We start from the raw sequence: 12,163 nt of genomic DNA on the forward strand, positions 1-12,163 counted from the left end.
ATAGTCGCCGCACGAGAGATGGGACGTAGCATCTCCGAGGTAGCGATGAAATTTGGATTTTCACGTACGACCATTTCACAAGTGTACCGTGAATATCGGGAATCCGGTAAAAAATTAAATCTACGACATCGCTGCAAAAAAATCGACCGGAAAAAGATCATGCAAGAACGGGACCAACGACGACTGACGAGAATCATTAAACGTGATAGACGTGCAACCCTTCCGCAAATTGCTGCAGATTTCAATGCTGGGCCATCAACAAGTGTCAGCGTGCGAACCATTCAACGAAACATCATCGATATGGGCTTTCGGAGCCGAAATCCCACTCGTGTACCCTTGATGATTGCACGACACAAAGCTTTACGCCTCGCCTGGGCCCGACAACACCGACATTGGACTGTTGAGGACTGGAAACACACGTTGCCTGGTCTGACGAGTCTCGGTTCGAATTGCTTCGAGCTGATGGACGTGTACGGGTATGGAGACAACCTCATGAATCCATGGACCCTACATGTCAACAGGGGACTGTTCAAGCTGGTGGAGGCTTTGCGATGGTATGGGTCGTGTGCAGTTGGCGTGATATACGACTCTGACAGGTGACAGGTACGTAAGCATCCTGTCTGATCACCTGCACCCATTCATGTCCATTGTGCATTCCGACGGACTTGGACAATGTCAGCAGGACAATGCGACACCCCACACGTCCAGAATTGCTACAAAGTGGTTCCAGGAACACTCTTCTGACTTTAGACACTTCCGCTGGCCACCAAAATCCCCAGACATGAACATTATTGAACATATCTGGGATGCCTTGCAACGTGCTGTTCAGAAGAGATCGCCACCCCCCTCTTACTCCTACGGATTTATGGACAGCCCTGCAGGATTCACGGTGTCAATTACCTCCAGCACTACTTCAGACATTAGTCGAGTCCATGCCACGTCGTGTTGCGGCACTTGTGCGGGCTCGCGGTTGCTACACGATATTAGGCAGGTGTACCAGTGTTTTGGCTCTTCAGTGTATATATATTATATATACATAACAAAATTATGTGTTTAATTAATGTACACTGCTCAAAACAATTAGGGGAGCACATGGTTTTAACAAAATTACGCAAAGATGTATACCGATAAGTAACATAAAATGAATCATCCATAATTTAAAGCCTAGCAGGAAACGGAAGAAGAAAACTTTATATGCAAATCAAAGTTCATGACGTCAAAAACCAGAAAAAGGAGATAAGGACAGAAATCGGGATGTTGCAGAAACGTCTGTTTTACTGCCGTAACTGTGAAATTCGATTGCGCAGTATTTTTTTTTTGAGACAAGGTGACTTGAGGATGTCTCAACAACGTGATTTACCGGAATCCATGGCATGACGTGTTATAGGCAGACTGGAATCCGGGCAAACACAACGTAGTGTCGCGGACGCTGTTGGAGTCGCCAGAAGTGTTGTTGCAAGGCTGTGGAATCGATTCCAAGAAACAGGAAATGTTAGGCGTCGACCAGGGCAAGGTCGGCCACGCGCCACTACAGCAACTGATGACCGGTATATACGGTTAACAGCCCGTCAAAACAGAACAGAGAATGCTACGCAGCTGCAAAGACGGTTGCTCTTGGCAACAGGACGAAGGGTGTCCAGCCAAACAGTACGTAATCGGCTTCATGAGGGAGGGCTCTATGCACGTAGGCCAATGGTCTGCATTCCGTTGACCCCACGCCACCGTGCGGCCCGAAGAAGATGGGCTGCTAAACATCGAGATTGGGAGCAACATGATTGGAGCCAAGTGCTATTTACAGACGAGTCCCGATTCAGTCTGGAGTGTGACACCCTCGAAATAACCCCGCATTCGTTCGTGAAAGGTCACAATACAGACGAGCTGGTTGGATGGTATGGGGTGGAATCAGCATAGGCGGACGTACGGACCTGCATATCATTCGGAATGGCACTTTGACGGCCCGAAGGTATGCAGACGAGATACTGCGACCTCATGTCATCCCTTACGCTGGAGCCATTGGAGATTCCTTTGTTTTCCAGGATGATAATGCCCGACCGCATAGAGCTCGTCTGGTGGAGAACATGCTTGAAGCTGAAACAATACAGCGTATGGAATGGCCAGCGTGCTCTCCTGACCTGAATCCAAGGACGACGCGATGCTGCGCGACCAAGGCCGCCTGTTACTGTCCGAGACTTGCAGATTCCACTTCTTGAGGAGTGGAACAGTATTCCCCAAAGTCTGATCGATAACCTCATCGCATCCATGGCAAACAGGTGTGCAGCAGTCTTAGCTGTTCGAGGAGACCACACGCCCTATTAAAATTCATGCATCATGTCTAAACAGTACTTTTTTTTATCGTTTACATGTAACCAAATTGTTGCCCTAAATCATCTTTTTTCCATATTTTCAAAAAATTAAAGCTTAATCAAATTTTTTTACGTCTTTTTTCTGTATTGCGCATTCATACTTCGCGTGTACTATCCATTGTATGCCAATACGTAGCTGTCTCGCACGGTTTTCTTCACTTTTTTGCTTGCTCCCCTAATTGTTTTGAGCAGTGTATTTAAAAAAATTGAATAACTAATACATTGATTTGTAAAAATATACAGGGTGGTAACTATCGACCGCCCAGTAATTATACACGTGATTCCTTGTGAAAAACTAATACAGTCGAATCCCGTTTTAACGAATACCGAAAATCTCGTTTTAACGAACACTTTTTTATCCGCCAGATAAGTTTACATAGTAACGATGCAAAAACCTGGAATCCCTTTATAACGAAATTTAGTTTTAACGAAGTGATTTTTCTGGTCTCTTGGAGTTCGTTATAACGGGATTCGACTGTATAGAAAAGTGTTTTTAGTTTTCGGATCGGACGAATATTAAGTGAGTTATAACATTTTGAAATTTTGTGACGTGGGGCTTCATTCCAGATGTACTGTAACTATAATTGATCAATAAAACCTACCGTCGCAGATTCTAACACCATCTGGGGATAAAAGGTCCCTGGGACTGGTTTTGTTAATGACTGGGTCATTATTGCAGCCATGGCCCAACAAATGTGGGGCTGGTATCAGGATTCTGGTGTAAGGGCATGAGACTATCACGTGGAAAAAAAATGGGAATAAATTCACTACAGCAGCGGCTCGCCAATGAGCCTAGGCATCGGGCCCTGCGGCAGGATGTGGGTGGAACATGATTTTAGCATTGATGCTCATTCACCTACGGCCTTTTTGTATGTTGTTTTCACGGGTGTGTGACTGAAAGGAAATGAAACTATCAACATGCAGAAGAACATTTTTCTTGAATCCACACCGTAAGTACGTTTCGTTTTTTTTTCAAAATTTTGATGTTACTAAATCCTCCTATATTGACCGATTTTCATGACTTAAGTAAGGCACCAGGGCGGTACTATAAACTCATGCTCATCAAGAATGCTATCAGCACCGCACTGTTTATGACAATATAAGGATAAAAGGGAAATTTTGGCACTTTTTATCTCCGAAAACAAGCATCGTTACCCCTCCGAATATAGGATGCACACGCTTCTTCTGCATCGGATGATAGCATTTTCTTCTCACAGATGGCTCTCGGTTTAGCAAAAAATTTATTTTTTCGCTTGAAAATTTTTTACGGTGACTTACGAAAGAAAACGATGCATTTTCTCACGACTTTTAAGATTGATTCAATTCGATTCGAAATCGACTCATTATCAAGCATAGTAGTATATTGATAGTAGTACTCAGTGATATAATTATATTGTTCCGGATAATGTCTCACACAAGTCCTTGAAATAAAGAGGATAAAACAAAATGCATGACGTCAAAGATTTATTCCGCAGAACTACTATTTACACGCAGAGATCTTGACGGAACGTGACCTAAAAATTGAATGCGACCGATAAATAACGCCTTGTCCTTCAGACTAAAATTTCAAAACTAGTTAGTTTCGTTTTAGCGGTTCAACTTATAAAGACTAAACAGACCTAGAATGATCTTGACGATTCACGTGACATCTATACATTTCTGATTTAGCATCACCACATTGCTGAATAGGAGCTGTCGCCAAACGTGCCAACTTGGCGAGATTTAGAGGTATGCGCTATCGATTACTTAAAGGTGAAAGACGATAAAAGATGACATAATAAATGATAATCACTATTTACATAATTTTCGTAGCAATATTATCAGTCATATATCGCTTGAAGGATTTTTCGATTGTTATGTTAAGTTTAATTAGCGTGGTTTCATCTGAACTTTCTCTTCAATGTTTGAGCTGAAAATTGAAACTTTCAACTCAATTGCCAACGTACAAAGCTTGGAAGAAAAAAACTAAAATAGTGTTTTTACTGGCAGTATTCCGATCAAAAAAAAAAACAACGAAATACCTTGGACTCGTACCCCATCGAGTACACTGATAATGGGGAAAAAGTCATAAAGCCGCAGATTATGCCAGGCAACTTTAGTTGCTGACCCGTGCTTCAAACTGTGTGCACAATTGCGTATCAAGCGCATTACAACACCAATTCTAATTGGATAGTCGTGCGCGCATACCTTAAGACGATCACTATAAAATCGAAATCGCTGAGCAATTAGCATCAATTGTGGCTCTGAGAAAATCGTAATTATAATTTCATAAAAATTTGAAAAGTGCAACACACACGCGAGGGAAAAAACTGGTTTTCTTTCTCGATTTTCTCTTGGGATTAATAGAATTTTTATATATATATATATATATAATACCTTCAAAAATGCCAAGTTATACGTTCAGTGAATTTGGTAGGATTATGAAGTAACATCTTCAATTTTTACAGCATTATAACTCATTATTTGCCCCCAAATGAAAAAACTTTTCCGTATTAGTTTTCACAAGGAATCATGCGTGTAATTATTGGCCTGTCGATAGTTACCACCCTGTATAATTTGTTCTCCAAAACAGGTCAATGTATCTTGCAGATTGCCAATAGTGATTTAAGCCTAAAATACAATTTAGAAATATAGGTGAAGTAAAAAATTATAATTTTGAACTATATCACACTATAATACTCTCATTAATTAGAAGAATTATCGCATCATTAAGTTCTAGTACCAACCTGTACAAAGCACTGTAATAAGGCTGTTGCTGAACTAATATTCACCAAGTAACATATACCTACTAAAAAGACATTCAAGTTCCTTGAGGTCAATAGTGTGTATTGTATATATGCATCTGTTTGTAATCTTTGTATTTGTGTAATTAAAAAAACTATTCCACAATATATTGTTGAAAGTAACTTGTTGTAATTATAAATAACAAGTAGTTTAGTAAATTTTTCTAGAGACCCCTTCTTTTCGGAATAATTTCAATATTTATAGAACAATCAAAAAATTTGAGCTGGTTACTTTTTTTTAAAAAATTTCATTGAATTAGTTTTGAAACAGAATTGTCATTGGAAAAAGGCTTCACAGTCTGAATTTACAGCAACTTTCAATGGTGGACTGCTAGTTAATAAATTAATTCGAATTGATGAAAAAAGACACGAATTCAAGTAAGATTCCCGATTCCCACTCTGACAAATAACTAGAAATTTCTTCAACATTACAAAATGTCTGGACTTGTCAATGCTATAAGAGGCAAGAGATATTTCACCAATGCTGCCTAAAGGATTAAATGCATTGCGTGTGCAATTTTATCTATTACGACTATTAATTTTATTCAAAATTTATTGATTGCAACTTCTAAACCAAATTCTTCTAGTAATAAAAATTTCTTCAAGATGTCTAGTTCAATACAGAAATGTGATCTGGTTCAACTTTATTCTTCTTGCGGGAACCCGGGAAATTCCTGGTTGCATTTTAGGCATGGGCTCAAAACCCTAATTCACAAGATATTGACGGTAGCACAATGTGGTTTGTATGAAAAGAAAATTTTTAAATAAACATTTTCAAAAAAAAAAAAAAGGTCTTTGCCACTGGCAAGTAACACTGCAGCGGTCCAGAAAGTACTATCTACTACTTTACCAAACACCAATTCTGGCTATATCACAATTTACTGCCATTAATAAGATGGGTTGGAAATGAAGGCATTGTCTATCTGTGGTCGCCTCAAGTTTGTTAGGGAAAATATCTTATCTATATATTCCTCCCTCAGATTCGAACCCAGGACAGTGACAGCAATCTTCACGGTGGTAGACGAGCATCTTACTACCACGCCACTCGGCAGAAGCTACTATCTGTCACTATTAGATCCACTGCTGTACAAACTGACACAACAGAGGCATCTACATCTGGCAATAAAAGTTATTTAAGAATCCCACATCTATGAAATTTCTATAAAAACAATCTCTTCAGAGCTGTCTATACTCTTCAAGCTATTGAATTTTTATGACTTTAGGATCACCTGGCACTATCCACAATGCTTCTTGTTGCAGGGAAAACAAAGGCATGTTTAATGGAACCATTAAAAAAAACACAAGCTTTTTTTAATCGTTTTTATCCAACTAACTAAAAGTCATGAAAATTCTCTCTCTGATCCCAGCATAGCAGATTTTAAAATATTTCTTTGAAGAGACCTACATAAAACAAGTTACAATACAGTTACATATCTTAAAAAACCTTAAAATATCTATGAGACCAAGGCTGGGATTACACCATAAAACGTTGATAAAAAATCTCTTACAGAACTTTAAAAAACAACCAATAAGATTGCACTTACATATAGAGTACACAAAATATAGAAAAATTTACATGCTAATCTTTCTCGTGCTTAACAATGCCCTTTAAAAAGAGATAAAACAGTAATTTCTTTTTAAGATTAGTTTCTAATCTCAATAACATATATTATCAAATAACCTTAGTAAAAAGTTTGTTTTTTTTGGTTTTTTTTAAAATGGGGGTTAACTTAGCAATTTCTATACAAATATTTTAAGAATGTATCCCATTCTTTGAACTTGAGTTTTCAAAATCACACCTTCCATACATAAAAAACATTCTCTAAAGAGAAACTGATACACTATTGCTGGCTCAAATATTTTATTTAAGTTTTTCATGATGTAATGCGAGATATATATATTTATATATATGATGGACACATTTTCATGCAATTACTATTTTATAAGGAACTTGGTATTAACAAAAAATGGCTCAGTTATATCTAAAAAATTACTATGAATTCACATGAATTACAAATTCAAATAAGCAAAATGCAATGGAATTGTAAGTTCGATCGTGTGTGTGTGTGCATAATTTTCTCTGAAGTACAATATCAACACCATACAAAAACATGCTACATACAAGATCATATACAAACATTTCATTCCATGTTTAACGGAAAAAAAAAAAATGCTCATAGACAAAGTATGTTATTTTTATATAAATTTTACCAGAACGTCTCTTCACAAAAAACAAGGCTTCCAACAATGAAAGGAAGAGGAATGCATCTTACAACTGATACAAAGCTGGATACAAAAAAAAATGAAAACTGTCTACCAATCAGTAAAACAAGACAAGTAGGACTACACATCACATCCATTTATACCTGTGGAAAATTTGGCTTTTTAGTACAATTAGGAAGAACTTGCAAGAACCTACTATTTTTCTGAAGTTAATTAAAGACCACTTAAGTTGTATCTGTTTTAACTCATGTATTTTATACATATTTTCATAAATACAGTTTCAAATAATATAAAAGCATCTAACTTTGAAAAATATCAACAAATACAATAAATATATGCTATATTCACTACTAATAACAATTAGAGAAAAAAAAAATTGAATAAATGCAAATATTTTCAGAGACATAAGCTTGCCCATTTTATAAATAAACCAGAAAATTGAACATAAAAGATGGACCCAAACTTAATGCCCCAAGTTACAACGAATTATATTTCTTTAAGTAGGATTTTCACCACTTTTGGAAATTTGAAATAGAAGTTAAACTTCATATCTTGTAGAAAGAAATTTGACTAAAAAAAGCAATAAGCCCTATATATATTTAAAAAAGCATAAGCAAACATACACAATTGAGTGTCTCGTTGACTTTATGTCTTGGATAAAAAATTACCTGAATTTTTCTTGTTTCATATCAGACTTAAATAAAACAGCTAAGCATACATATTCATTTATAGTAATTTATTTTTATCAAAAACAATTACTTTTGCTTTCATTTAGTACCAGCTGGTTTTGCCAATTTTTGATGTAGAAATAAACCTTAAAGAATAAACCTTTAAATTAAATTTTGACTCAAGTTCGGGCCATACTAAAATGCAGCCGATATGAAATAGAGTTTCAATAATTTAATCAGAAAAATTTTATAAAACAAAATATTTTTCTCTTGGTCTTTAGATATACATGCTAAATTTTAGAAATTTAAAGGCATGTTACATTACATAACTTTCGTTTGTCAGTTCTGCCTGCAGTAAAACTGTTATTTAGTATGCATTGACCTTTTTGATACTATGACAAGATCACACAAAAATTACCAATCATTTTCCTGAGCAATACAAATATATTTATATAAAAATGAAAAACAGTAAATAAAGTCCGTAAAGTTTAAAACATTAGTTTTAAAAATCATGAACTTTCAAAACAATTTTTTTTCTTTGAACTAAAATTCTTCATAGCACATAATACTGTTATCAGTGTGACAAAACATAAACCTGTCACTCTATGCTAACAATACATAGCAAAAACTATGTTTTGCAATTTGAATTGTGCTCAAGACTAAAATCTTCAAAATAACTTCAGTTGTAACTAAAACCTTTTTTAGAATTATGAAAATTTATCACTTTTCATATCAAAAAAAACCTAGTCTTTTTAAAACAAATATCACAAATTCTCTTCAATGAATAAGCACTTAAAAAAGGCCTAGAACTCTCGCTCTATTCCTTTGTCATGGCAATTTGGCAGTAACTGTACAACCACAATTACTGTTGGATCAGGCTACTTTTTCGGGCGCACTGCAACTGCAGCTACAAGAGCTGCTCCTCTTCCACTTCCATCTTCAGACAACATCAGATCAAACTGTAAAAAGTTGGCACAAAAGTTAATTTAAGACCTCGTTTTTCTAAAAATAGATTTCAAAAAATAATGAAAGTAGTAATAATGAAGAATAAGAATCTAAGTTTTCTAGGCAATGTGAAAAAGGGTAATATCTGTGAATTGCTATTCTATAACAGGAAGACAGAACTTCAGGACAAGTTCTGATTTTGGTACAGAAGGATTCAGTTTGAAGACTAAGTTTAAACTTACACAGAAGTTCAAGTATAAATTGCACAATCACATTTTACTCTCACAAAATATAGTATTCTACCAATTTACAAAAGCCATCAATTTTGATTCAGAAAAATGAAATAATATACTTCATAGAGAATGCAAATAGGTTAATGTGCGGTTAATATTCAGAGATTTTTAGAACAGCTCCAACTTTTCCCCTTCAGTTTTAATGCTAACGAGAATACATTTGATATTTTTTAAATTTACTGTAATAGGGAAGCAGAAACCCCCCTCCATCCCATCTAGATTTTTTGTCCTCAGGGGACACACATGAATTTTCCATTCCTTCCCTCAACGTTTTATCTATTTCTTTTTCACCTGTGCAGAACTGTTTTTCTGTGCACAGCAAAGCAATGTGTTTTGTACAGCAATCATAGATTTCATGATTATGCATGTGCTGCGGCACAGCTTAGTGGAAATGTTGCCGCCGCCGCCACCCCCCCCCCCATATTAAATCATTTGTATTATTTTAAAAAAATAAGAGTTAATTCAGCTCTCCTCTTTATCCTGTGTCTGAGACACCAGACTCCCCTGCTCCCCCCTTTTGTTGCAGCTTTGAATAAGGGAAAATTAAGATTAGATCATTTTATTTAGTCAGTTGAAACACAGGCATAAAACATTTAGGTACTAAGCAAGCTTGTAAGCCCACAAAAACAATAGTTGATACATGTTTGTCAGTACAAATACTTAATGAAAGGAAAAAAAAAATTCACGCACATATAATACTAAGAAATAAGTGGCAACAGGAATGGAGTTCAAAAAACAAATTGGCATTTAGCAGCATATGCAACATAAAAGATTACATTAAATTTATTAATGTCAAATAGATAATTTAAATTTTCTTGAGTTAACAACCAAGATTTTAAATTTTTTTTAAAAAAATGTGCAAGATTGTTCACTTATTAACTGAGGAAGTAAATTAAATATTTTGGGAGCTAAATAAATGAAAACTTTTTGGAAACATGTTTTATTTGGTCTTGGTACCTGAGTAGTACAACATTTAAATTTTATTTCAGATTTAGATGGCCACTTCTCTCTCTTTTATAAAACATTTTTAAGCTTTTATAAACATACAAATGTTATAGAGGGAGCATCTTTGATTGAAAAGTGGAAATGTATGTGTAAGTATTTTTACTCACAATGGTATGGATGAAGAACATTCTGTGTGACAAAGTGTTCATTAGGCAATTTAAACAACTGGGAAATTTTTCCCCCCCATAGTTTAACACTTATTCCTCTCGCCTGGAAGTAGTATTTTAGCTATGTTTTTAGCAATTTTCAGTGAGACCAATCTAATTAACCCTCTTTAACCCACTGGTGTTTTTAGCTGTCACAGCCTATTGTTCATGAGAAGTGATACAAATTAACATTGTATATATAACAGTTCTATTTTTTGCAAAATAGATAACAGCAGTTCACTGTTCCATTGTGATCAATTGCACAAGCTCAACTTTATTCTCTTTGTTTATATCAACATCATTTTGATTTCTGACTGCATGTGAAACTTTCAATAATTATACAGGTATTTATTATAGATATACAGGTATTTAAACATATATGTGCTCCAAGGGAGAAATACTCTATCCATTTCCATAGCTTATAGTTGGTAGAGCACTCGTCGAGCAAACAAGAGACCAAGGTTTGAGTCGCTGTAGGACCAGAGATGAATTTTCTTCCTTGTAATCATCATCTCCAAAAATATAACTAGTCTTTCGAGGAATCTTTTATTACAAGTGAAGACGACATTTCTACATACATGTCACCATCTGGTGGCCTATGTTATTCAAAGGTTATTAGTTAATTGCTGCCACCATTCACGTACGGTGCCTTTCAACATATATACGTTCCAAAGAAATATTCCATTTCCATAGTTTAGGTGGTAGAACACTCGTCTGGCAAATGAGAGACTGAGGTTCGAGTCACCATAGAAGCAGAGTTTAATTTTCATCCTTGTAATCATCATCTCCAAAAATATAACCAGTCTTTGGAGGAATCTTTTACTTATTACGTGTATGAATGATCCTAGTATTTATTTTTATTTCTCATATGATCAGAGTACACTGCACAAATTATATATATTTTTGAATTTATGATTATATAAATTAAATATTTTCCTCTAAAAATATTGATTGTTGCCAACTGAAATTTTTTCAGAATTTAACCACTGAAATGTATTTTTCAGAAAAATATTTAGTATTCATGTTTAATTGAACCTAAAAATGAAATAAATTGATACAGAAAATGTTTCAATTGTCCAAAAACATTCTGATCAAAAAAAAGGATAAACTTTTTTTTTAACTTGCATCCAAAAGAGTTCTGAACACAATTTTAGTTTTATTTTTATCTGTACATCTTTGCTGATGATGAACCCCCCCCCCCCCATCAGCAGGGCTCACACTCAAAAAATTAAAAAGTTGGAAAAATGATTACTAAAAAAGTACCACCCTTACACAACATAATCATAACATAATAAAAAAATTAAAATTTTCAGGTATTTTAAAAAATTTTCAAATTAAATTTTTTTTCATAGCATTATTTCAGTATCCTATAAGATTGACTCAAGCCAAAGCAAAATAACAAATGACTTGGTTACAAAAAAATTTTGGCCAAAAGAAGAGGGTACTAGCAACCACAAATAATTCTTTTCTGTTGTGTGCTCCTCGCAATATAAATTACATTCTTTTTTGGAGTGTCACATAGTCCAGTCTGTCCACTCTCTTCGACAATGCACACAGCAAATTATGAAGACAAGTTTTTTGAAAATTATGCTCTTTCAAGACCACTTCTAAAAACACAGTGCAAAATGTGTAACTTACAAGGTCTGATGTAAATAAGTCAAGGTGAACTGGATGGTTTTACTGCGTTGTCCATCCTTTTTTTAAAAAGGGATTTGTTCACATTTTACTGTTCGATGC

At 35.2% G+C, this 12,163-nt stretch overlaps 1 protein-coding gene across 1 annotated transcript in view; it reads right to left on the reverse strand.

The window, feature by feature from the left end:
- Positions 1-7,921: 7,921 nt before the first annotated feature.
- Positions 7,922-12,163, reverse strand: part of LOC149085585 (hexokinase-2-like) — a 47,232-nt gene continuing 42,990 nt past the window's right edge. The window contains exon 10 of the mRNA XM_089233715.1: positions 7,922-8,996. Within this exon, the coding sequence (XP_089089841.1) occupies positions 8,916-8,996 (81 nt within the window). The 3' untranslated portion in view covers positions 7,922-8,915. The remainder of the gene's footprint in view (positions 8,997-12,163) is intronic.

This window comes from Pholcus phalangioides, unplaced genomic scaffold (genome assembly GCF_987345545.1).
Source record: "Pholcus phalangioides strain wild (caught in Gottingen) unplaced genomic scaffold, Ppha-v1.0 ptg000007l_1, whole genome shotgun sequence".
In the NCBI taxonomy this organism is placed as follows: Eukaryota; Metazoa; Arthropoda; class Arachnida; order Araneae; family Pholcidae; genus Pholcus; species Pholcus phalangioides.